The following is a 27,609-nucleotide window of genomic DNA, read 5'->3' on the forward strand; positions in this document are numbered from 1 at the left end:
TATGATATTGACCATAAATAATAATAAAGAATTATATAAAAATTATGTTTTGACAAGTTCACATTTCTCCATTCCAAACCAAATATCCTTATCTGTTAAAGTAATGTTAAGATTTTTTTGATGAAAAAAAAAATTGACATATCTCTCCAGAATATTTTGGTATAATTAAATCCAATTATTTTTACAAAAAGTACACATTAAGTCCAAATACCATTTATATCTTTTTATCAAAAAGTTTTAACAGGATAAACATTATGAATAATTTTATAAGCGTCTTTCACAGTTACAGACGTCATCACGCACGGCCCCCCTTAACGTACATTCGTAACCATAGCAACGGCTTATGCTCGCCTCAAGATGGCGGACGAAGAGAATGCAACGCTGGTGAGTGCCTACAATAAACAGTTTCCTTTTTGCTGGGTGAACAATGTCACTGAAGCAGTTTCATGGGGAGACGCGTCTTTAATAAAACAGCATCTTTATATAAGAACTGACTGTCATGGCGTCTGTTTAAACGCTTGTTTGTTAGCGGGGCTGCTAACATAAGTCGGAGCTTGGAGGAAGGTAAAGCTGTAACTTTCAAATCCTTTCCATTCATCTCATTAAAGAGCTCCAACCTAAAGAGTGTTTTTCAGAAACTAAAGCAAAGTGCGCGTCGTTTAATATAACTGTCTGTGTTTAACAGGCGTTATAGAAAATAAGGCATAATGACGTGCTTTCAAGAACCTCCACCATTGCGTTCAAAACGTTTCGTGAGCTTTAAAAATAATGACTTTAAATAATTGGATTGCGCATGCGTATTTGATATGTGCGGGCACTTTATTGGCCTGGTTATCCTTCATTCTATCTAATAAAGTTTACATCTTAATGACAACATTAATAACTGCTTTACTGTCAGATTACAGCTTTCCACTGGCAGCTCATTTTATCCCAAACCTTACAAACTAAATATAAAGCATGTTCTATACAACATTAAATTATAGAAATGTTTTCATTTTATTAATTTCACTGCAATAAATTAGTAGTGGTTCATCAATAGTTTTTCTATTCTTTTTTTCTTCAGTCATCATGCTGTGTTTCTACAAATCCTCCAAAACATTTGATTGGATTTGGGGGAGTTTTGCACCCTAATGCTGAATATATTGAACCGGTTTTAATATTTATTATAGTTATAAACGGGTTGTTTACATTAGTGTTGCACTGATACCAATACCAGTATCGGACTGGGCCCTGATACTGCACTAAAATGGTGGTATCAGTATCAGCCAAAAGTTTATTCAAAAGTTCTACTGGATTCGCTTTGTTTTAAGGCCAAATAATGCTTCTGATGCATAGCCTCTGCAGCCGTCAAATCTGTCTCTGTGCACGAACGAATCCCCCCCCCCCAACACACACGTAGAGGTTCTGCAACGTTGTCGCGCACCTTAAAGAAATAATCCTGACTACACGTCGGACGATCGCAAACCCGCGCAGACCTTAAGTGGAAGTGCGCAGACAAAAAGCAACAGTGATTGGTCCCTGGTATGCCTTTCAGACTGTCTGTTTGGTCTTTCTTCTCGATTCGGTGCCAGGTGTGCCATTTTTAAACACCGAGGAACAACAACAATGGACAACTATGACGAAAGGTTAATCGTCTTTTTGTCAACTCCATTAACAGAACCTGTTCCTCTTCGATGTCTAGCAACTCTAGATCAATCTCCATGGCCATGATATCTTGCAGACGCACCATTGTTGTTTTGATGACTCCCGCTGGCGCCGCCAAAGTTCTCGTGACCATCCGCAGAACTTCTAGCGAGTTCTCTAATAGGCTCCCCCTTGTGCATTGGCGGGAAACTGCTGTGCGTCCCTAGAAATTCCAGACCGATGGTGCAGAAGCATACCAGCAAAACTGGTTAGCAACCAGACCCAAGCGACATTTGATGTGTGCGGTTGCAGAAGTCTAATCTGCCCTTTAGTCTTTCTCATGCTTCACAAAGGTAGGCAGCAGACAAAGCCATGATGGTAAATATTTTGCATCCAAGTAGTATGCAGTTCTTCATATATATACACACATCTATTTCAAACAGATTGTATCGGTATGGTATTGGCCGATACTGCATCGGTATCGGGGCCAAAAAATGGCATCGGCGCAACACTAGTTTACATAGATTAAAGACACAAAAGTGTCTGATAAGGTTTTTTTTTATCACGTAATACATGTATTTAGCTTATTTATACTTAATTTTTTGTGATCTATTGTGGCATGTTGGCCTCCCCCAGTGCAGTGGATTTAGTCTTCCAATGCTTACTTTATAAACTCATAATGATATATTAATAGACCTTTTTTTAAGAGTCAGAGAAATGTTTTGAAATCTTTTGAAAAGATCAACCTTATATTGAGGGTGTTTTTCTCACACCAGGTTGCTTAAACATAGAAATCTAGAAGTTAGAATAAAGCTTTAAAAACAAAACTAGCATCTCTGGGATCCCAAGTTGATCCCGACAGAAGGCCACCCACACTGAGCCTGGTTCTGTTGGGTTTTTTTTCCCCTGTTAAAAGGGAGCTTTCCACCCTACTGTCGCTGCGTGCATGCTTAGTGAGAGGAATTGCAGAAGAGTCAATGACAACATTCAAGGGAAAATCATTGCTGCAAGCTCATCCAGGTGAAGCATAACTTGCAAGTCTGAGAAACTTTTAACCTATCTGACCGTATTTTCTCTGTAAAGTGCCTTGAGATGACATATTGTGAAATGGTGCTATAAACTGAATTAAAGTTGAATTGAACTGGGGATAGATAATGAAAATAAATTTCTTTTAAAAAAGGTTAGAGAAGAATCTAAGAACAGAAAGAAAACTCTAGGTATTAGTGCAAATCTTTGGTGAGGTCGACTTTTTTTATCATCCTCTCAGAAGATAAAAATATCAAATAAATCAGGGGAGGTGAAGATTACTTTTCTCATGTTATGCATTAATCATAAACCTGAACTGCTGATTAACATTGAGTTTAATAAATAAGATTTATTGTTCCTTTGATTCCTTTAGTTGGATCTGATTCATTACTTCATGAAAGTTTGAATATGCCTTCCAGTGATCCTATCGTAGTTTATATTCACCTGTTTTTGTTTTGTTTATAGCAGAATCCTGTTCCTACTGAAGCCAAGAAGCGCCGTGCACCTAAAGGTACCACCACACTGCATTTGTGTCCCTTTTGTTTTGCCGTCCATACTGTGTCTGTTTAAAACTGCTAGCACCTGATAAGCCTGCAGAGGTCCCCCTCGCTCTTTGGTTTGTCTTCTGTGCACTGTGCTTCGAAGCCATGTTGGATATATTACTGCATAAGGAGAGTTTCTGCAAATATATTGTAGTTTTTTATCATTTTAATTTCTCCAGTATTGCAACTTGCCCATCTTGTATCAATCATGTCATTTTGAGTTGTTCCATAGAGTTTGGCTTAGCAATCTTCATTTGTTTATGTTATATTTAAAGCTGTTAACTGCTTACTTCATTATAGTGTTTTCCCTGCAACTGATGTTGAGAGCAGTCCCATGGTGATTTTTAGATATTTTTAGGGACAAATGTAAACAAAGCTTGTTTTACACATTTTACATTTATCATTAATAGGATTGCAACTATTGATTATTTTGCAAAGCGATTAATTTGTCAGTTATTTTTTCAATTGATCAATTAATAATCAGATAGCCAAAGGTTCCTTAAATGAGATTTTTTTACAAAATTAAACCAGTTGAAACTAAAACGTTTCATCTAGAGGAGTTCTGGATAGAGCATATTGACAGACGAAAATTGTTTTTTATCTTAAATGCAAAATGTTCATATATTTTTTACAATTTTGACATAATTGCTGCTCTAAGTTGGTCATTCTGTCAGCTAAAGGCATGTTTTACAGTCTATACTCCATTTAACAATTAATCGGTTACTGAATTAGTTTACAATTATTTCAATAAATGATTAATCCGATTAATTGTCTCAGCCCTAATCATTAACAAATACATATGAAATCACATATTATGTACCTCTGATCGATTGGAAATCACATCTTGGTATGTTCTTGCACCTAGCAGTCCTGCAGATGAGTTGTTGAAAATCAAACTGGTCATCAGAATAGAGATTGAAGTGAGTGGGTGAGTTGGACATGGAGTATTTTAGAAAATGCTGATTTCCTTGGGTTTTCATGTTCAATCACCTCTTGAGTTTAAAGACAAATGCCTGAGAAGGTGAAAGTGTCTGGGAAGCTGCTGGTCTGAAGTGGAAAATGTCTCGTTGAAGCTATGGGAAGACTGGTTTGAGATGAAAGACGGGCAGCATCAAATCCAAGAAACACTTGTAGAAATTCACAAAAAGTCAAACTACAGTAGAAAGGCCACACATCAGTTGGGTGTTGTTAAAAACACTACAGTGTTATTACTGAGCTGTCCATCTCTTTAAAGCAGCAGTTTTTTCTCATCCTTTGATGTCTTCTTCCTCCTGGTTAAGACGTCACTCAGCTCAGATCATGGCAGTCATCGTACTCCAGTGGCCTCCAAAGTCATTAGTCTTCCTTCAGATTGTCTTTGGTTCTTAAAATGAGGATCAGAACTTTTCTGCTTAATAAAGTTTAGGATATAAATAGAAAATTCAAAAAATGTAATTTATTTAAATAACTGAGTAATATTAGCATAGCTTTCACTGTGTTTGATTAAGATTTGTGATTTAAATAATGTAGTAAGCAGATGGTGTCTATAAAGGCCCTATTCCTGGAGCAGAACCTAAGACAACAGTATGAAGCAACTAAGACAATTTATAATACAATTACAAAACTATAAGAATCTAAATGGAAAATTGTATAACTGCAAATAAAAAAACATTTTTATGTATTTTTCATCTCACTTGAAGTTCTGTCCTCAGTTTTCTTAAAACTGTAAAATGCATAGACATATTTAATTCTATGACTAGATATATATGAATAACGTAAAAAAAATTTTTAAATCCAGCATTATGTGGATCAACTAAACCCCTGAGGACCTCATAACCACTTCATTCTTCTTTCTTTTACTATTAGGGCTCGCCAGTTCTGCTAAACTTATATTATTGTTTTTTTTTTCTTCCCTTTTTCCTAGGTTTTACAACCATATTCTGTCAACACCACAACTGACAATTTTCTACATTTAAATTAAATTAAATAAAAAATAATTGCTCCATGTTTGTGTATAGGAAGTATTTTTTCAAATCTTACTAGATCTTACCAAAGTGGACAATTAACAATTTTTGTTGTATTTTACATAAATGGCATTACTTCACATGCATCAAAGAATTATTTTAAAATATGTTTCTGTTTGCTTGAAATTGAATATGAATATGATCTTTTTTACTTTTGACAATAATATTTTATTAATTTTAATGGAAAATACATTAAAATCATTATTATTCAATAATAACTACCGGTATTTGGCTTTTCAAGTATTTTCTCCATTTAGATTGAAATCTTTTACTGCAAAGTTCATCACCACAGTCAGTTCTGTCACCTCTGTCTGAGTTTACATCAACTCCGTCAGATGGACATTTTGTTTTTGTTGTCCAACATACTCAGACGTTGGACCTTTTTAAGAGTCCAGGGAGTGAATGAGCAGTGATATGGGACTTAATGTTCCCAAAAGTGCAAATTGGAACATTTAACCACTCCCAGTGTATATAGTGAGCCCCAGTGAGTTTCAACTCTTTTTAATTTTGACCAGCAGATGCTGCAGCTGGTCCAGTTTTAAGTCGGATGACTGAGTAAATATGGAGCAGCCATAGATGTATAGGGATGTGATTATTAGTGCTGTTTCACCATTTAAAATAAAACAGTGATAACTTTAGTTTGCAATAAAACCATTTTAAAACAGAAGGTTTCATATACTAATTCAGTGTAATCATTAAAATATTTAATTGGGCCCTTATTTATTACACAATCTTCTGATTACACTTAAATTAAGCTTTTGAGTTTAGGTAATTATTACCTTCAGTAATTAGTCAAAAATCTAAATCCTAAAAAGAATTTCAAAAAAACAACAAAGCCCATTTTAATTGTGTCCATGGATACCGAAAGTTATTCTATAATTACTATCATGAAATGCGATTAGAATAATTTAATGCAGGCACAAAGTTAATTATGCTGTGCACAACAAGAGCTTTATGGTCTATTATTAGGTTATCTGCAGTGCAGCTCAGCATCTTTCCTGGTTAAAGCCCTGAAGGTGCAAACATGACTGTTTCTGTTGCAGCATGTATCAGCAACGTAAGATTAGATGAAATGACTCAACATGATGAGGGGATTTTTTGAAGTTTTCTAGGGTAAAACTTTCCAAATAATTATCAAGTTTTTTTCTCTTCCTATAATCTCCCCATGTGTCCTTTGATCTCAGCATGCCTCTACTTTTGCTCTTATCCCCATTTAACACATGGTGTAATGTTGGTTGAGACTCTAAGACATGGCTGAAACACAAGCTAGGCAAAGCTGTCTTAGCATTAACCAGATCCAATACAACAATGCCGTAATTCTTTTATGTTTGGGATAAAGTTTTTTGGGTTTTTTTTTCTCCCCTCCGCACAGCTATACATGGAACACCACATGCTGGGCTTTTCTTGTATCCCCCTGTAGTTGTGTGTCAGATATTCCGGAGCCTCTCTTCTCCAAATCTCACTTGCCGTTTTGAATTCAGACACAGGAGCATCACAGGAGGAGGCCACAATTCTATTCACTGCAAAAACGATCTAGAAATAAGTCAACATTTCTTGAATTAAGTGTATTAACCCCTAATTTGAGTAGGTAAATAAGATGATCTGCCAATGGAATGAGTACTTTTTACTATTAGAATAAGGTTATTAGATAATATGCACTCGAAATAAGATAATGCAATTATTTTTTTCTTATTTTGAATGTGCACTGCAAAAACAAATTAGGAATAAGTCAACATTTCTTAAATTAAGTTTATTTGCCTTTAATTTGAGTAGGTAAATGGGACAATCTGCCAATGGAATTAGTATTTTTACTGTTAAAATAAGATAATTAGATAATATGCACTTAAAATAAGAAAATGTAATTGTTTTTTCTTAGTCTAAATGTAAATAGTCGTATTCCATTGGCAAAGTGTCTCATTTTCCTCCTCAATTCAAGAACAAATGCACTTATTTCAAGAAAAAATAACTTATTTAGCTTTCTATTTTTTCTAGTGTTGCTCCCTCAGCAGGAAGAAAGCAGATCTGGTCTCAGCAAATGAGACTGTTTCGAATCTTGATGTGTTGAATGCGTGAAACCCGTCCAGTTTTACGCTCACCGGCAGAGAGGATTTCCGTGAAGCATTTAGAAACAATCCTGTTCCTTCAGCAGGTCATCAGTGTTTAGCTTGAAGCACTAGCAGATGTAAACAGAGGTTCTTGGGTGTGATTCACACTCTCTGTACTTTAATGACACCCCTCCTTCTCTAAAATGTCACTGACAGACTTAAAGCTCACTTTATTCTACATTGCATTGAATTCTATTTTTAGCTCTTCAGGGAAAGGTTGGTACGAGATAACAGGATTACAGGAATCAAACTTGCTTCGCCTGGAATTACATTTTCCGTTCCTTGTAAAATGAAATGCTCTTTGCTGGGAGGAGAACTCGCAGCTTTGTGTTTTGGTTCTTGAGGTTCCTTAACCCTTTTCTAAAGCCCTACATTGTGCCGCTCATTCCCTCAGCCTCCCACTTTCATTCAATCTCCGCACACTCTCCGTTCTCTGTCACAAGCACCTGGCTTCCCAGAGACAGTGTTACCCTGGCAACAAGAAGAATATCTCAACCTGACAAGATGTTAAAAAGAAAGATGGAGGAGGAGGAGGGGGACTAAAGCAAGTGTTTTTAGGTAAAACTTGCTTGCAAGGTGACATTTACAGCCCGGCTGGTGAATTGATTAAAGTTTAGCCCTGGGTTGGTTCAAGTCTTAACAGCTTGGTTAACTGTCGCATCAAAGACGTGCAAGAGTCTGCAAAGGTAGGGCTCTTCCTAGATAATTTGAACACTTGTCGAAGTCTATATATGTGTGTGTGTATCCATGTATATATGAAGGACTGGATACATACGCAGACGTAACCATTTACAGTCTGAGCCATCTGTTCTGAAGTGAAATCTAGCTAACAAGCAAATATTTCCAGTGTGTCAGGTAAATTGAAGCAAATCCAAGCTTGTGGATTGAGGTTGCAGTAGAACATCTGTGCTCACTGTCAGATCACACACTTTTTAATGACTGCCAAAGGAGGGCGCATGCAAAGTAAATCTTTCATCTTTTGACAAAACGAGACATCACCTGAGCAGAAAAATGTCAGGAGACTAAAATATCTCCAGTTTCTTTTCAATTAGTTGTTTTTCTTGTTTGTTTTTCCCACCCAGCTCCAGAGCTTCCTATTGTGGAGAGAAGGAACTGGCTGATCCACCAGCACTATCTGCGCAAAGATTATGAGACCTGTAAGGTAAATATATATATATATATATTTTTGGTTATTTCCCTGTGGCTTTTTCAGTCGGTACCAACATGTGTTTACTGTCAATCAGATCACATCCAAATACAATGAAAATGAACATAATTGCATGGTAAATACACATTTCTGTTTCCCACTACTTATTTCCTGCAGCAATTGCTTTATTCCTACATCAATCTGGTCTAAACTGCATATACACTGAAAAAAAATGGAAATCTAGATAAGCCATTTTTTCTTAACATAAGTGCATTTATTCTTAGATTGAGGAGGTAAAAGAGACATTTTTACATGGAACAAGACAATTTATATTTAAAATAAGAATATTGTCTTATTTCAAGTCCATATTATCTAATTATCTTATTCTAAGAGTAAAAAAACTCATTCCACTAGCAAACTATCTCATTTACATTACGGTACTCAAATTTAGAGTTAATACACTTAATACATTTTTACTTTTAATTTTAATTTCTAGATAGTTTTTTTTCAGTGTAGGTGCCTGTATGTTTGAGACATGCTGTCTTTACTCTGCAGCTCAGTCAGGAGGTAACAGGTCCATTTCTTAAGCAGTCTTTTAATCTTTAGAAACTCCAGATCCAGCCAAGAGTTTTAATCTTATTTCCTGCGGTGAAGCTTTTATTCTGACTGTGAAAACGATTCACAATGTAAAGGCACACTGTTAAGACATTCAGGTTGTTTTAAGTCTATAAATAACTTCTCAGGCAGGTTATACTTCAAAGTCAGCCACAAAACTATGTACGCTTCAAAGATTGAGTTTTTCTCTTTTATTTCATAGCCATAGAATCCCAAGGCACTTCACTAAACCTAATCTTTAATAAAACAAGCTTCTTTCAGTTTATTTTTTATTGTTTTACTCCAAAAAGGGAAAATTGAGGCTGCTTTCACATTTATCTGCTGAATCCATCTCAGGGCAACACAAAACATCTACGACAAACAATTATGAACAGACACTGAAACTTTAAGCTAACTAGTTGGGCCCAGTTAGCCTAAAATGCAAATTTTTTGTTTTATTAAAGGAAGCTGGATTAACCTGTGAGAGCTCAGCACACTATATGCAGAAGGCCCCCGGCCAGGATTTAAAACCAGCATCTTTTAAAAAAAATCAAGGCTATGCTGTTGGCATTAAGGCTAAAGAGATCAAATGTGTGAGACTGAGGAAAACCAAACAACCAAGGAAAACAGCCTCACACCTAAAGGGATATCTCAGGAAAACCTAAGCCTCCGATAATTGAAAGCTCTCCCTCCCCTTCTGTTGTTGCTTCTTTATCAACCACAAGAAAATCTGCTGTCTGAGAGCAAATTCCCTGTAAGCAAAACAGTTTTCTAAGTTAAAACGGAGCTCGATTGCTCAGTGCTTAGTATATAAGAAGGAAATGTTGAACTTGTATTCAGACAGAAGAAATTACGTTGATGAGAAAACCAAAAAATAAATGCTTTTGATTAAGTTTGACACAGACTTGTGAGGCTCCTCTGGTTCCTAATGTTGCATCATGATTTCATACTAACTAATGCAGGTTGGAAGGGACTTATTACCCATTCAAAATAGTGAAAGGCGATCCTAATAGCGCTGCACAGCACATTGCAAATAATTAATGATCTCAAAATCAATATCTGTGTACAATATCTATATAATAAAGTCTGTTTGGAATGCAGCATTTAGTGGACAGTTCATGCCAAGTATCAATGGTTTGTCTATTACATGCCAATAGTATAATTAGGCTTCTTCGCTGCAGTAGAAAACCACAGCTGACACAGGTCACAGAGCGAGGTTTGAAGCATTTAAGAAAGCAATTAGAAACTGCTGATCTGAACGCTGAAAGCTGACTGCAGCTTTTAGGAGAAAATAAATTCGAACCCATTTGGAATATTTTTACTCAATTCAATAATTTTGACAAAGGCAAATAAGCTACTGTGGACATTAGTTGATGCAACACTGATTGCTTTACTGATTTAAAATTATATCTTATAATCTGATAACCATAGCTTCAAATAGTCTCCTAAGCCTATTTCACTGGAAAAAAAAATCTTAATCTAAACAATTCATATTTTATTAAAATAAGTGCATTTCTTCTTGGATTTAGGAGGTAAAAGAGACATTTTGCCAATGGAACACGACAATTCACACTTAAAATAAGAAAACACAATTGCATTGTCTTATTTTAAGTGCATGTTATCTAATTATCTTATTTTTAGAATAAAAGTACTCATTCCATTGGCAAACTATCATTTACCTACTCAAATTAAGGGTAAATACACTTAATTTGATACATTTAATAAATTTTTTTCTTGTTTCTAGATTGTTTTTCCAGTGTAGCTCTTCAGTTTGAACAGCTGTCCGTCTCTATTTTCGTAGGTGATCATTAAGGAGCAACTGCAGGAAAGCAGTGGAATGTGTGAATATGCCATTTACGTTCAAGGTGAGACATTCTCTTCCTTCACACGTTGTTTTTGATGTTAGCTGAAGGGTGCAGTGAATAAAGAAGCTCTGCTGCAGTCGACTCCTAAGCTCCACAGTTGGTGGTCTAATGTCTAATTTCCTCAAATCTTCTCTTTGGATGCCGTGCTGTGCCTTTGATTTTTTTCACATAGATAAAGAACCTCTTATTTTCTTTTTTTTCTACATCTTTCTTGTTATCCAGCACTAATCTTACGTCTTGAGGGGAAGATCCAGGAGTCCCTGGAGCTGTTTCAGAGCTGTGCCATCCTTAATCCCAGCAGCTCTGATAACCTTAAGCAAGTGGCCCGATCACTGTAAGCTTGCCACACTGAACCCTGTATGAGTGCAGGAAGCCTCCCTCACTAACCATCAAGATGGAGGCAGGAGGGCTTCCTAGTAATTATTGTAAAACTGCAGGCAGGTGAAGGGCATCAGGCCAATTTCACCTACTTGTAGAAGCTTTTCTCTTTTTAGAAGAAATTGCTAAATATGATCTTAGATATCTGGATGGCTTCTTATAATTATTCTTGTTTTATTCTGTTTTCTAGATTTCTTCTTGGAAAACACAAAGCAGCTATTGAGTTCTATCATGAAGCTGCAAAACTTAACGAGAAAGATTGGGTAAATAACGCACAATATTACTACCCATATTAGCACTTAGCATTGTTTGATATTTATGATAGCTACTGCATTTCCAGTATATTGCTAACCCTAACTTTAATCTAAAAGTCACACCATACCTCTATATTCAATTCAGTTTATTTATATAGCGCCAATTCACAACACATGTCATCTCAAGGCACTTTACACTTCACCAGATCATACAGTCAAATTGCTTCAAAGATTTCTATTTAAGGAAAACCAGTTGATTGCATCGACTCAATGGCAATCCTTTACACTAAGCATGCTTGTAGTGACAGTGGAGGGGAAAGACTCCCTTTTGACAGGAAGAAAACTCCAGCAGAACTAGGCTCAGTGTGAGCGGCCATCTGCTGAGGCCGACTGGGCTTCAAGCAGACAGAAGCAGAGATACCAAAGGCAACTGTAAATCAGCCCAACAGGCGGCCCGTCCTGGAAACACACAGCCAGGCAGACAAGCTCCAAGCCAGCTCCCATGTCAAAGGATGAAGAGAGCACATCCGGCTCGTCACAGTCAGCGAAAAAGTCACAGTTAAGCTTCTATTATTAAAAATGGGGGTCTGCGCATTAGGAGGAGACATTTTAGCTTTTCTTTGTCTCCAGAAGGTTAGAAAATATACTAGAAAGGGTCCTAAATAGGTAGCATAAACTAGGACACACATACACACATCTCAGTATAGAGTTTTGAAATCAAAGAAGTTGTGTTTCCTGGTGGCTTTGACTCTGAAAACAAAGCATGAAGTTTTCCTCACATCTAAAGCGGAAAGAACTCTGAGTGAACTTTGTTTTTCTCAACTCTTTGCTAAAAGGCCACTTTTCCAAAGGTTGAGTTACATTTTGCATGCTCTCTAACACTCCAGCATTAAGTTTGAACAAAACCGTTTAAATACAATTTTTATTTGCAATTTAAAAATAATAAAAAATTCTCTCACCCTAGGAGATCAGTCACAACCTGGGTGTGTGCTATTACTTCATCAAAGATTTCAAAAATGTGAGTTTTCCCAACATCGCAGAGCACAGATTGCAGTTGTTGTCTCTTAGACGTTTCATTCATTTGAATGCTGTGTTTCTGTCAGGCTGAGGAACATCTAAACACAGCTCTCCAGATAAATAAACATGACAAGACCTTCACGATGCTCGGAAAGGTTCATCTGCTGGCTGAAGAAACCGACAAGGCTATTGAGGTGTACAAGAGAGCAGTGGAGTAAGTGGGGTTTAAACATTCTGGTAAACACCACTGAGTGGGCAAACAGAGGAAATGATAATACTGTTTTCATGCACTGAACTTTTGGAAAATTGCAAACCACAGTGAGTTTTTATTGGTATTTTATGTCAAACACCAACCTGAAAATAGCGCAATATAGTGGAGGGGAAATGGGATTTGGGTTTTATAGTTTTTAATGCAAATGATGTTGGAAGCCCTCACCAAATTCAGACTTCAGACGTCACATAATCAGTAAACCAAGTCATTCTGTGTTAGGGGTGGAATGGTTCACAAAATCCACGGTTCGGTTCGGTTCACGGTTTCGTGGTCACGGTTTTCGGTTCGGTATATGTTGATTGTTAGCCTGACATGTTGGTCGTGTTGCTGTTAGCATAAACAAAACGTGTTGCACAATGCTTGCACATTGTTTTTATCCACATCTTTCTTTCCGCCGTCATTGTAGGTCACTCTAAATGCAAAGTGGTCCCATACAGCAGACCTATAAAGTGCTGCTGGCGCGTCTTCCAACTCCTATTCTTTCCCACTCGCCATTCCCACACAATTCTCCACAACAACTGATTTTTTTCCCTGCTACACCCGGCTATGCTGCTTCGCTTCTTCTTCTTATTGTTTACTACCGGTGGTTGGCTTTGGTCGCAGTACCGCCACCTTCTGCTCTGGAGTGTAAACGCTTCGCCTATGAGAAAAAGGAGCAGCGCATGAACCGAGCGCAACACATGCGAATTGAACCGAGGCAGTCGAACCGAACGGTTCGGACGGTTTTCATAAACCGTTCCATCCCTATTCTGTGTGTGATTTGATCTCAGTCTAATCACAGCTTTTCTTTTAAAGCTTGAGAGGCTCATGAAAACATTAGTGTCTATCCAGACCCTGGGGAAAAAACTATTTTATCTCAACATGGTTTTATTAAAAATGTTACCTAAACATCCTAACGTCACTTAACAAACTGCTGGACATTATAAACAATGCCAGCTACCCTCTGCACACTCTTCACCACTCAGAGGAGCCTGATCAGTGGGAGATTGCTCCTCTACACATCCAGGACCAACAGACTGTTGAACTCCTTTGTTCCTCAAACTATCAAGCTGTACATCTCCTCACTTAGGGGAAGGAGGAGGTGATAAAAAGTGGGTCAAGGGTCAGCACCCCCCTCGTTAGACATAATATGCAAAACATTACCTATTGTCACTTGTGCAATATTTTTCTCTCTCACTTTGCAATAAAGCATGCCAACGGCGGTGCAGCCTGTGTAATTTTTCACTTATTTATAAGGTCAGCACATCTTTGCAGTGCAATAATCCAAGTCAACTACTGTGTAGTCTTTCCTTAGCTCTGTACTGTGCAGATATTTTTATATCTAAAGGAAACATATTCCAGGACACTACAACTTTTTTAATGTTTGTTTTTGTTCTATATACACTCCTGTTATATTGTCTGTTATATTTTTATCTTTAATGGCATCTTGCTTTAACTCTTTTTACTCTATATAAGCTACTGGAACCAGAATTTCCCTGAAGCAGCAATCCCATGGATAAATACAGTTAAGTCTAAGCCTAATGCACTCCCAAAATTTTTTTCTGCTGCTTTAAAAAAGCTTAATTTATCACATAAATCTTTAATAAATGGTGTTTAGATAATCAGCTAATAATTGCTGCCATTTAAGCAGGTATTTAAGATAGCGTTATTGAATAAAGTTATATTGTGAAAGATGATCCTGAACACACCAGTGTCCAGGTGAGAGATGGTGTTTGGCAGCATCATGCTGTGAGCATGCTTTATGCAGCAGGGGGATGCTGGTTAGAATTAATTGGAAGATGATGTCAACGTTTACTTTTAAATCCAATTGAAAATCAGTGGCAATATTGAAAATCGCAGCTCGGTCCGACTTCAGCTGGCTTGAGTCTGTAGGATGTGACCCCAACTACATGTCTTATCTCTTCCTCTCTACAGTTTTGGACAATCCTTGGAGTTTTATGTCCACAAAATAAATAAATACACATTTTTCTTCCACCTCTCAGTTCTGCGCTGCTTTAGGTTGAATCGTCACATAAAAACACAGCTGCAAAATGAAAATAAAAAAGTTTTATGGTGTTATGATGAAACAGAATTACAGTGTTGAAAGTACTTTTGCAAAGTTTAGCAGCCATTTTATTCTTCATTTCAATGTAATATAGTTTAAACTCTTTCTGAAAAAGCTTCAACTTTGTGTGCTGATTCCATGATTTTTTGCCTGTGGGCTCTCTGCAGGAGATGTTTGTCCTTTATTCCCACCAAAAGTTCCATATTCACCATATTTTTACCCAAAGTCCTTTTCAGCTCCTTTATAAATTTGCCCTATTTCCAGTTTGTTGAATTTTTAAACACTAGGCCGTGGTGTAAATAAGAAAATGATATCAGTGTCTGTAATAGCGCTCATTATGACTACCTCCTGTTGAGGCCAAATGAATTAATCAAATGCCCCAATACTTGTGCTCCCTTTAATGAGACTCACCACTGTGAGTCTTATTTTAGAGTCAAAGCGCCTCCTCTCAGCATCTTCTCTTTGGGCCGCAGAGGTCATAATTAATATGCTACAATTAAGCTGAAGTTACAGCTGATGGCATAATCAGGATTATCTCTGCTCAGAGAAGTGCAGAAATTAAACGTAATAAGAAGCATGATGTGGATGAAGTGACATTTGTCATTCAGTTTGCCCCATTCTCTTTTCAGATTCTCTCCAGAGAACACTGAACTCCTCACTACTCTAGGTCTCCTTTATCTGCAGGTGGGTAAAATTGTCCGCAGTCTTTTCTGTGTTTTTCTTTTTGCTCTTTAAATAAAAAAGTATATTAAATATATATATTTATCCTGTTTAGCTTGGGAAGTACCAAAAAGCATTCGAGCACCTTGGGAATGCCCTCACTTTTGACCCCAACAATTATAAGGTATGCTGGTTCTGACACATTGCTCTTCAGTTCAGCCTTAGCTTCCTGCTGAACCCCTGAAGGCAGCACAGACGTGTTTCTTTTAGAGTGGTTCACTTATATCAGAAGGTCAGATGCTCCAGCCAGACCTTCATCATGTTCTGTTTCAAAGCTTATATCTTCCTCTAATATATGTCTAATCACTGTTTTTATTCCCAGGCCATCCTGGCTGCAGGCAGCATGATGCAAACCCACGGTGACTTTGATGTGGCCATGAACAAGTATAGAGTGGCAGCGTGTGCCGTGCCGGAGAGCCCCCCTCTCTGGAACAACATTGGCATGTGTTTCTTTGGCAAGAAGAAATATGTGGCGGTGAGTGATGCTGTTTTTGTGTTTGGTCGTTGCAAAGCAACAGGTCAGAACAAGTAATGGGATTCACCCACCAGGTATAGTCATGATTAAAAAGATAGCCCTGCCTCTTTAGGTCTTTGGTTTTACTTATGAGAACATTATAATATCTAATCTGAAACAGGCAGGAAAAAGTTGTAAGATTTAACGTCCAGATTACAAAACAGCAGATAAGTTTTCAAAATCTATTTTAACATCACTAAGAGCTTTCCCACTCCACTGTCTTTCATGTCATTGAGGATACATTTTGACCCACTTTTTCTGACAGATGTTACTTTAGTTTGTTAAGGTTTGCACAGGTTGGTTTGTTTTTAGGCCCCAGTCCAGCGTATCAGTCAGGTTTAAGGGCCGATTATACTCTCGCAGCAGTGTGTTGCAGTGAGCTTGTCGCAGAAATTTTTGATTTATACCCAATATTAAAGCGTGGTCTGTGCTCTGTTATTCCATGAGGGACAAGAGGGACAATCAGGAACTAGCTGTGGGTTTAGATACGGCTGAACCAGGGGCAAGTTTGTGCAACAACTGAGGGACATGAGGGCAAAAACGAGCAGGGATCCAGGTGGGAAAAGGGTCCCAGCATTCTTGTATACCTCACCCATTAGCTGGTCCAACTTTAGTCGTTTTCCACAATGGCGGTCATACAAACAAAACAAGCAGGTAAGGTAGCAAACAGCTTACTGTAGAGTGGATGTAGATTTTATCAATCAGAGGCCTCCTGTCTGCGGCACTGCAGTGTTTCCCATTAATAATATTAAATTTATATTTTTTTAAAACAAAGTGGAGTGTGTATAATGTCATCCACGCGCCAGACTGGAGTTGTGACAGGCAGTCCCGGCCACAGGCGGCTATGCTCTACTCCTTCTATTCATTCGGCTAGCTAACCTGAATCGTTCAATTCCATTTCGAGAGCGAGATCATCTGTGGTAGTAGCACTAGACATCTTCCAGGCATGTTAGTAAAACTAGCAGTACAGGTGCTGGTCATAAAATTAGAATATCATGAAAAAGTAGATTGATTTCAGTAATTCCATTTAAAAAGTGAAACTTGTATATTATATTCATACATTACATACAAACTCATATATTTCAGATGTTTATTTTGTTTAATTTTGATGATTACAAATGACAACAAATGAAAATCTCAAATTCATCATATCAGAAAATTAGAATATTGTGAAAAGGTTCAAAATTGATGGCCCCTGGTGCCACACTCTAATCAGCTAATTAACTCAAACCACCTGCAAAAGCCTTTAAATGGTCTTTCAGTCTAGTTCTATAGGCTACACAATCATGGGGAAGACTGCTGACTTGACAGTTGTCCAAAAGACGACCATCGACACCTTGCACAAGGAGGGCAAGACACAAAAGGTCATTGCTAAAGAGGCTGGCTGTTCACAGAGCTCAGTGTCCAAGCACATTAATAGAGAGGCGAAGGGAAGGAAAAGATGTGGTCGAAAAAAGTGTACAAGCAAGAGAGATAACCGCACCCTGGAGAGGATTGTGAAACAAAACCCATTCAAAAATGTGGGGGAGATTCACAAAGAGTGGACTGCAGCTGGAGTGAGTGCTTCAAGAACCACCACACACAGACGTATGAAAGACATGGGTTTCTGCTGTCGCATTCCTTGTGTCAAGCCACTCTTGAACCACAGACAGCGTCAGAAGCGTCTTGCCTGGGCTAAAGAGAAACAGGACTGGACTGCTGGTGAGTGGTCCAAAGTCATGTTCTCTGATGAAAGTAAATTTTGCATTTCCTTTGGAAATCAAGGTCCCAGAGTCTGGAGGAAAAGAAGAGAGGCACTTCATCCACGTTGCTTGAAGTCCAGTGTAAAGTTTCCACAGTCAGTGATGGTTTGGGGTGCCATGTCATCTGCTGGTGTTGGTCCATTGTGTTTTCTGAGGTCCAGGGTCAACGCAGCCACATACCAGGAAGTTTTAGAGCACTTCATGCTTCCTGCAGCTGACCAACTTTTTGGAGATGCAGATTTCATTTTCCAACAGGACTTGGCACCTGCACACAGTGCCAAAGCTACCAGTACCTGGTTGAAGGACCATGGTATCCCTGTTCTTAATTGGCCAGCAAACTCTCCTGACCTTAACCCCATAGAAAATCTATGGGGTATTGTGAAGAAGAAGATGCAATACACCAGACCCAACAATTCAGAAGAGCTAAAAGCCACTATTAGAGCAACCTGGGCTATCATAACACCTGAGCAGTGCCACAGACTGATCGACTCCATGCCACGCCGCATTGCTGCAGTAATACAGGCCAAAGGAGGCCCAACTAAATACTGAGTGCTGTACATGCTCATACTTTTCATGTTCATACTTTTCAGTTGGCCAACATTTCTATAAATCCTTTGTTTTTATTGGTCTTCAGTAATATTCTAATTTTCTGATATGATGAATTTGAGATTTTCATTTGTTGTCATTTGTAATCATCAAAATTAAACAAAATAAACATCTGAAATATATGAGTTTGTATGTAATGTATGAATATAATATACAAGTTTCACTTTTTAAATGGAATTACTGAAATCAATCTATTTTTTCATGATATTCTAATTTTATGACCAGCACCTGTAGTTCAGCGGACAGGATGAAGGAATGGTAGCCGGTGCGCGCGGATGACATCATACATGCACCGCTTTGTATTTAAAAGATATAAATATAAAACATATAACCGCGGATGTCTGGGGGACAGTGATTAGTCTACATGTTATGAATGCGGGTGTACCATAAATGATAAATTATGAACAGTTTAGTTTAGCTCCAAATGACACAAAACTCATAAGGGTGAGTAGAACATGATGTAATGACGTAAAATTAGGGGCCCGATGTAAAAAAAACTGGCATTTCCCTTTAAGTGGGATACACAACGCTTAAAAATGTGCAAAACCCCCGAGGGTCAGAGACTCTCCCACCACAGTCTCCTAAAATCCTGTGGGAAACACTGCACTGTCTGCGGCCACCTACAATTTTGGAGAGGTGCAGCAGAGTGTCTGTGGAAAGGGGGGCACATTTGCGTTCACTACGACACACGAGCAGTCGACCTGGGCTGTGAGTTTAAATCAGCCTTAAGCTCTTTACTTTGACTGGAACACTGCATTATTTCTCTTATTATCATATAGACCACAACCATGAACTCTTCTTTCAGTCAAAAGAGTTTCTAATTGGGGTGTGGTTGTGGTGCAGGGGTTAAGCAGGTAACCCACGTATGGAGGCCTTGTTCAACCATCACTGGTTCAAGTCCCGTCCTGGTGACCTTTGCCGCAAGTCTTCCCCTTCTCTTTAATTCCATTTCCTATCTGCATACTTTAAATGAAAAAAAAAAAAAATCTAAATGAATTCCACTAGAGTATAAAAAATTATCTAAAAGAAATAAAAAAGAGTTCATAATTATTTTTTTGGCTGCGAAACAGAGCCCCAATCATAACCCTTCCACCACCATGTTGAGCACTTGTTCAAGTGCTCTGATATTTTGCTTAGTTTATTTTATTTCCAAAAAGCAGTATTTATTACAACCAAACATCTTTACTTTGCTCCAATCTGTCCAAAATGTACTGTTGCATCCAAAGCTCTGTGAGTCGTTCAGGTTCAACCTTGCAAACTTGAGTAACACTCCCATATTCTTTAAATAACAACCCATTAAATTAGCCATACCGCTTTTTTTTTTATTTTAGACTGTAAACAAGTACGGCTGTAAACATGAAATCTAGTTTGAGGCTTTTTTTGGTTGTTTTTCAAAACCTCAGTCACATTCAGACCTTTGGGTGATTTTGCTGAATGTCCTGAAACGTTTTCCTTTTTTTCAGTGGAATAATGAACTTTGAATGGATTGAAAATGGTGTTATAACCCTCCCCATATTGATGAGAATATACAGTTACTTCTCTAAGGTCATTGCTGATGTCCTTCCAACTTGACTTTGTGTTAATACACACATCTATGACCCAGACGAGCAAAACTCCTGCTGTCATAGAGATCCTCATATGCAATGATCATTTATCTAAGCTCATGGCTGCTGCTTCTCTTATTAATTGCTATAGTGGTATTAAGAATGTATTTTATGCTGTTGAAGATTTTCAGTCATCCAGGTCATAGTCATTCCGTAAATGATTAAAAAACAATCTATTGGACTTGGTTTCCAAGGTTTGAAGATGTTTTGCTTCCCCTCCAGGAAGCTTTCTTAATTCAAAAAATGAATTGAGAAAGCTTCCTGGAGGGGAAGCAAAACATCTTCAAACCTTGGAAACCAAGTCCAGTGGATTGTTTTTTAAACTTTTACGGAAGAATGTATTTTGTTTATTACAGCTGGCCTTCCATTTTAGCTTTGTTTTTGTGTCATTTAAAGTGACAGTTGTACTCCTGAGATTTAAAATGTGATAAACTAAAGAACCTTGTAAAGACTTGTTGATGTTTTGTATATCTAGGTGAGTAAGACCCAGTGGCAGTTCTAGACCAAATGTTCCAGGGGGCCATGGGGGGACCACCATGTTTTCATGGGAGAACAGTAAAGCATGAAGCAAAAAAAAAAAAAACGGGCAACATATTCAAATATATTTTAAAAAGCTGCATGAAGTGAAATTTCATCAATTAGTTTTAATTCAAATTAAATGTCTTCTAACTAAAAATATTTATTTTTGGCTTGAAAATGTTCATTTGGATTATTGTTAAAATCCAAAATAAAAATCCCTTAGCACAGCAAAAAAGCAACTCAAAAAATTGTAGCTATATAAATATATAAAAAGAGCTCAAGTAAAGCTATTTGGAATATTAGGTCAAAGTACATTCAGAATTTAGGATTTTTATATATTTTTTAACTTAATTTAAGTTGAAATTATAGTTTTCTATGAAACCAGAATGAGAACTCAAGGAAAACTGATAAATTTAGCAGTTTTTTTTTTATTTGTTTTGAAAAAAACAACAGATGCAAACTGGGATCCTATTTCAATATCATGGAAGCTATCACCTTATTGTTTTAAAATAATTGGTAAAACAGAATATGCTAAAGAAAAACAAATGAAATAGATCCAAAGGACCTATCAGAAACCTTGTCTGCTCCAGTGCATATCATCATTAGAATTTCTCTTAGTACTGTCTTTAATGCAGGGGCCACAACAGGGGCCAGGACATGATCTACAGAGCACTGGCCCCCCAATTGGCCCCTGTCTAGAACCACCCATGGTAAAACCATAGAACTGAGTCAGGATGTTGATTGTTAGCTTTTTGTCCGTCCATCCATCCATCCATCCATCCATCCATCCATCCATCCATCCATCCATCCATCCATCCATTCATCCATCCATCCATCCATCCATCCATCCATCCATCCATCCATCCATCCATCCATCCATCCATCCATCCATCCATCCATTTTCTTCCGCTTATCTGAGTCCGGGTAGCAGAGGCAGCAGTCTAAGCAAAGATTCCCAGACTTCCCAATTCACAGCCTCCTCAAGCTGCTCTGGGGGGACCCCGAGGCCACACCAAGCCAGCTCAGAGACACAGTCCCTCCAGGGTGTCCTGGGCCTTCCACGAGGCCTCCTCCCAATGGGACATGCCTGGAACACCTCCTGAGGGAGGTGACCAGCAGGCATCCGAAACAGATGTCTGAGCCACATCAGCTGGCTCCTTAGCTTATTGTACTTTCTTTAATTTATCTTTTTGTTACTAATCATTGTTTTCTATTAACCTGATCCAACTGATAATGAAAGGGCAGAACAGCTCCTCTATGAACCGTCTTGATCTGTCAGAAAAAATGTCTGTCGTTCAAGCATGTGGGGAATAATTAAGCTTGTGCAGGAGGTATTTTATGTCAGAACATGAATCAAACCATAGCTACATCTTTTTTTTTTATGCTTGTCTTTAATGCATATCTGTAATGTAATAGAGGCTTGTAACAACCGGATCTGAGTCATGCGTCCTTGAAGTGTTATAAATCCACTTTTTCCTGGACTGTTCAGATACAATTACAGCTCTTCCTCCTTCACTTGCTCCCACAGGCCATCAGCTGCCTGAAGCGTGCTCACTACTTGTCTCCCTTTGACTGGAAAGTGTTGTATAACCTGGGGCTGGTACACCTGACCATGCAGCAGTATGCGTCAGCTTTCCATTTCCTCAGTGCAGCCATTAATCTGAACCCAAGAATGGGGGAGCTCTACATGTTGCTGGCAGGTAATGGTGTTAAGGACTGAGAAATGATCCATGCAGTAATTCTGGCATTAAAAGGAAATCCTTTAAACTATGGCAGCTAGCTAAAGATTTATAATGACACGATGTAAATGTAAGTAATTTGTAAAATTTGTATTGTGAACATCATATATTATACTATCTTAAATTCACTGTTTTCCCTTTTCTATTATCTATAAATCACAGTGGCTCTGACTAATTTGGAAGATGTGGAGAATGCCACCCGGGCATATGAACAAGCTGTGAATCTTGATGAGTAAGTCCTCCATTCCACACTGATTTTTTTAAATCTAAGAATAATGAAAATGTAGAAAAAGGATTCTCTATCATTGCTCTCTCCACCAAAAGAACCAACCCCATGGTCAACCTGAACTTTGCCATATTCCTCTACAATCATGGTGACAAGCAGCGAGCTCTGGATCAATATCAGGAGATGGAACGGAAAGTCAACCAGCTTCGGGAAAGCAGTAACAACTTTGAGTTTGACCCTGAGGTGCTGTACTTCCTGACATCCTGTATTCCAGCTGTAGTTACATGTCGTGATGTGTTAACCTGTTGCTTCTCTTACCTATTAGCTGATGGACATGGCTCAGAAGATGGGCACTGCTCTGCAGGTGACAGAGAGCGTGGTTTGGACTAAACCAGGCAAGGACTCTAAGTCTAAATCTCATTCGGTGGCAGCAGCCAAAACCCCGGGAGCTCCTCTGGGCACGAACCAAGCTCTGGGTCAGGCCATGTCTTCCGCCGCCAGTTACAACAAGAACATCCAGCTAACAACAGGTGAGTATTTCCAGGGCTGCTTTGCTGTTATTATTTCTTAAATCTAAAAACTGGAAATAGAGTTCAATATAAATGTGTTTCTTTCAGCTGTAGTTCCTATTAAAGTCAAATAGACCATGTTGCTTCCTGCATTCCTTACTGTCGAATTGATTAATAAGTTAAAAAAGCAGCCAAAGAATATACTTTTTTTAGTAGGAGGCTAAGAGACAGAAATGAAAAATAAAACCCACCTGTTAGAAAATGCTTTAAAATGTTTCTTTAATGCATGATTTTTTTTCTTATTTTGAATACTGTATTACTCACTGGTCCCTGACAAACATGGCAACCTGAAATACAAAATACTCACTATTCAAAAAAGCTTTACAAGTATTCTATAGGAAAACTGTCCTTTCATTATTGTCTCATTCTCCAATTCATAAAATAAAAATTTTCCTCTTCAGTATTTAAGGTTTTAAAAATACTCGCTCCATTAAAAGAGCTCAGTAAGTTAAAATCCAGCATTAGTAGAAAGGTAACAAGAGCATCTACTAGAACACAACATTTAATCAACAGGTGTTATCAGTCAAGGGTTCAGAACTTTGGAACAACATCCTAGCTGATATAAGAGCTTCTACTACATTCGGTTCACTTAAATGATAAAAGCTAAGTCGGCCGAAACAACTAGCAGGAAGAGCGACACCACTTGCAACACGGAGGAGAAAACAGAGGGACGCAAAAACATTGTTATTTTATAGGATTCAGGAATTTCTGAGAAGGATTTTCTTGAAACACAACATACCGGTGAATTTCAAACCTAACAAAACACTCAGTCACCAAAACACTGGTCATCCTAAACACAGAACACAAAAAAACCTTAGCTGAGTGACTTTGTGTATGCAGTCCAGTGCAGTGAGGACTGTACACTAGCCATTCCCAATGGCTGCTACGCAACGCCAGCTGAATGACAGCCAACCTCAAGCCACTTCCATCTTTCAGTAGAAGCTCTTACTGCTTGTCACTACACGATCCGTCCCGTAAGCACGATTCGTTCTGCACATGCGCTATCAGCTCATTTGCGCATGCGCATCCAGATATATATCTAGGTCATCCTCGATTTTATTTTGTTAGAAAGACCTAAATGACGGTTTCCTTTCCCAAAAATAGTAAACATACTAAAACATAATGTGTTAAAGGTTAATAATGTATTTCCTGAGAAAATAAATGCCTTAAAATCCTTTCTGTTTTATCACTCGTCTCTGCCCGATCTGCACCGGAAATGGGATCCAACGCTACTTCCTACGCTACTATCCATATAAGATACCTATGGGGGGGAAAGTAGTGTTTATAGATCAGAGTCCATGACAAGAAGGCCTGGCGGTGAAAAGCTGATAACTTAATGGGAACTTTATAACTATCATAACATTAAGAAGAAGTTTATTCCACCAAGTTTAGAAATCATATGTAAAGGTATTGTATTCCAAATAGACTTAAAATATTTGTATATATATTTCTTAACCAATTGATTTTAAAAGTGTTGTTCAGGGTAGTAAAGTCTAGGAAGTTAAGACCACCTTCATTGTATGGATTCATGAGAACAGGTTTTTTAAAATAGTGAGTCTTATTTCTCCATATGAAGTTAAATAACATTTTGTCAATGTCACTTAGAAGTTTTTTCTCTAAATGGAGAGATAAAGCTGCAAAAGTCAGATGCAAAATTCCCTCTGCCTTGGTTATTAATACTCTCCCTTTAAAAGAGAGAGCTCTTAAGAGCCATTGGTTGATCTTTAGTAATTATTATACCCAAGTACCTCACTTCATCTTTAACTATTATATTACAAATGGAGCTGGTGGAGCATTCCTTTATAGCCTTGAGCTCACATTTGTTGAAATTTACATATAATCCAGAAGCTTGTGAAAACTCTTTTAATGATTCCAAAGCAAGAGAGACCTGATTTTTATCTTTCAAAAAGAGAGTTGTATCATCTGCAAGTTGAGTGATTATAAGATTTCTATCTAATAGAGGGAGGCCTTGAATATCACTGGATTTAATATGGTTTGCTAAAAGCTGAGAAACCAGCAGAAAAATGTATGTAACATCTGGGCATCCTCTTAAAAGATCAAATCTAGAACAGGTTCCACCAGTCCTGGGACGGAACGGGTAGTGACACTGCTGCGAGCCAACAAGCTAACAGGAGCTAGCATTCTTCTTCTTCCCTACTCCAGGGGCTATATGTAGAGCTCCCCGTACAGGTTTGGTGGGGGACAGTTCAGTAAATCTCAGCGGCCTATAGCCCGGCGAGGATTATATATGTACTTTTCAAAAGATTCAGTTTGCACAGCTTATAGTGAGGTGTGCTCTATAGACTGGAAAATAAGGTAATCTCAAAAGATTATAACATTTAGATTTACAATCCTTGATAGATGCTCAGATTAGAGCAGCTTTTAATGGAATGAAATTAACTCTGTTATATTTTTCAGCCGTTTCCAAAGGCCCCCCCTCAGCTCCTCAGCCGGAGCCTGATGTAGAGAAAGCCCCCAGCCCACCAACTGACCCTCCAGGATCCCCAAAACCGGAAGATCCAGACCGTTCCAGACCCATAAGCTCAAAGAGGAAGTCCAAGGTGGAGGAATGAAGTAGTGACTGCGGTGCTCAATGCCTCTTATTTAGATTAACTGTAGTCATATTTGGGACTTTTAGGAACATTGAATCCACTTTAAGGTCAAAACAATTCAGGGTCATTTTTCTTCACTTTTCATATTTATAACAGTTCCTCTGACCGGTTTGGTGCAATGTTAAAGCCAATGGCATTATGTGTCTGTTAAATCAAAACGTATGTTTAAAAAAAGTAGAAAAAGCTTTTGCGACCTGTTTAGTGTTGATCTTTTAAAAATGGCTTTGCTATTTGCTGAAATTTTTTCATGTCTTAACATTTCTATAAAATCCACTGCTGGATGAAGGAGACAGCGTGACGGTCTGAGTCGGAGCCAAGAAGGTGTTGAAAGAGCGATGTTTTTAAACATTTGTATTATAGGACTAGATTGCTAATGATCATATTATATGTGGACGACTGTAATGTTTATAAGAAATAAAAAAATTAACATTAGATCTATGATTTTAAAGGAATTCTTGTGTTTCATTTTGGAGATCTAGCTGATGATTTGTCCTTTTTCATTCATCCCAAACATGTATATCTTATTTTATTAATTAGTCTGAATTCAATTGTTTTGTTTTTTTACTTTTTTAGTTTCTCCTCGAGGAGAGCAAAGAGACAAGAGTAGTTTTCCATGACTGTTAAAGTTTTATATCTTTAATTCAGAGTTGTTATTATTGATTTGAGCCTTCTGATCCAGGGATCTCCTCCAACTTTTACTGGTTTTAAAGCTGAGTCTTTTTCCTGTGATGACGGCCACTTCAGCCCTCCTTCCTTCCTTAATGAAGCCTCAGCTGACACCGCCACATCCTGTGAGGGAAAACCAGGAACCAGCTTCAGCACCATTTGACCCTGCAGATGCACACAGCAGCAGTCGCTCATTTGTTTCATCTCATTCACTAATACAAACCCTGCTACATTTGATTGCCAAGTTACTGTAGTTCCTTTCATTAGGAGCTTGTTAAACTGTGCCCGCTTGAATCGCCTGTGGTCCTACGTTTTACAAGCTGCCTGATGGCCTGTAAGTTACTCTTCCTGCTGCAGTTATATTTCAGCACAGCTGTGGAAGATTGCTTTTCCATTTCTCATCTCGCTACAATTCAAATAGCCTCCAGGAAAATCTCAGCTCCTCCTGAAAGTTTTCATCTAAAGTTTTCTCTCTAAAGGGAAACGGCTGACTTGTGTTATGTCTCATCGTTGGGTCGTTCATTCCACAGTCTGCTAAAAACTACACCTTTATATAAAAGCTTTAAGATTCTTGCAGTGGTGGGATAATGTGGTATTGACTGAAAAAAAATGCCGGCTTACCGATTAGAGGGTTATGATTTTATTAAATTAGCTGATGAAACAATATCAGCCTCATTGAGAGGAAATACTTCTAACTGGACAATACTGGATTTATTTTTCTTTTTATTCATTTAACCTTGATGGTTCCACTGGGATTACATATATCAATTTCAAGGGTACATGTAAGTGATTCTGCCTCAAGAACTTTGGAAATCAAAGGACTCGGTGAGATAAGGAAGTTTCAGGAGGAGGGATGTTTCTTGTTCCATTCAGTCCAACTGAAAAGGACAGAAAGAAGCTGCATATTGTTTGAGTGAAAGGTATATAGGTTGATAATGCAGCACAGATATAGGCCAGAAGCAGTCCAAGTAATGCCTAATAAATAAAAGTAAACCAATCTGAATTCCTGAATAGTTTGGCTGCACAAAGGAATTCCCAACTGTTGATGTTGGGATGAAATGAAATGTAACATTTTATTACACTTTCAACTGCAGTAACTGTTTTTATGATATGATATTTGTAAAGCTTTGAAAACATAAAAAAAGGTAAATACACATTGGTAGCAATAGGCAAATTAACACAGAATAAGTAAATCTCTGGGTTTTATAGTCATGATATTAACT

At 38.0% G+C, this 27,609-nt stretch overlaps 1 protein-coding gene across 3 annotated transcripts; it reads left to right on the forward strand.

The window, feature by feature from the left end:
- Positions 1-315: 315 nt before the first annotated feature.
- bbs4 (Bardet-Biedl syndrome 4) lies at positions 316-25,954 on the forward strand. Of its 3 annotated transcripts, none has more exons than XM_038289786.1 (16): positions 316-384; positions 3,115-3,160; positions 8,382-8,461; positions 10,842-10,905; positions 11,128-11,239; positions 11,474-11,546; positions 12,502-12,555; positions 12,641-12,768; positions 15,499-15,553; positions 15,645-15,713; positions 15,912-16,064; positions 22,103-22,274; positions 22,476-22,545; positions 22,638-22,782; positions 22,865-23,069; positions 25,527-25,954. In XM_038289786.1, exons 1-16 carry the CDS (start codon positions 358-360, stop codon positions 25,679-25,681), a joined length of 1,608 nt encoding a protein of 535 aa, XP_038145714.1. In that variant the 5' UTR covers positions 316-357; the 3' UTR covers positions 25,682-25,954. The 3 variants fall into 3 exon arrangements, with proteins under 3 accessions (XP_038145714.1, XP_038145715.1, XP_038145716.1); XM_038289787.1 differs by having other exon boundaries at positions 337-384; positions 3,118-3,160; XM_038289788.1 differs by having other exon boundaries at positions 356-384; positions 8,382-8,456.
- The last annotated feature ends 1,655 nt before the right edge of the window (positions 25,955-27,609 follow it).

Source organism: Cyprinodon tularosa, unplaced genomic scaffold (genome assembly GCF_016077235.1).
Source record: "Cyprinodon tularosa strain WSP-4 unplaced genomic scaffold, ASM1607723v1 ctg272, whole genome shotgun sequence".
NCBI lineage: Eukaryota > Metazoa > Chordata > Actinopteri > Cyprinodontiformes > Cyprinodontidae > Cyprinodon > Cyprinodon tularosa.

What these genes read in the sequence shown, in the direction of transcription:
- bbs4 (XM_038289786.1), top strand. Translation starts at nt 358, where the DNA reads ATGGCGGACGAAGAGAATGCAACGCTG. An exon ending in TCATCAAAGATTTCAAAAAT is followed by an intron (nt 12,556 to 12,640) that starts GTGAGTTTTCCC and finishes TGTTTCTGTCAG; the next exon opens with GCTGAGGAACATCTAAACAC. An exon ending in GAACATCCAGCTAACAACAG is followed by an intron (nt 23,070 to 25,526) that starts GTGAGTATTTCC and finishes TATATTTTTCAG; the next exon opens with CCGTTTCCAAAGGCCCCCCC.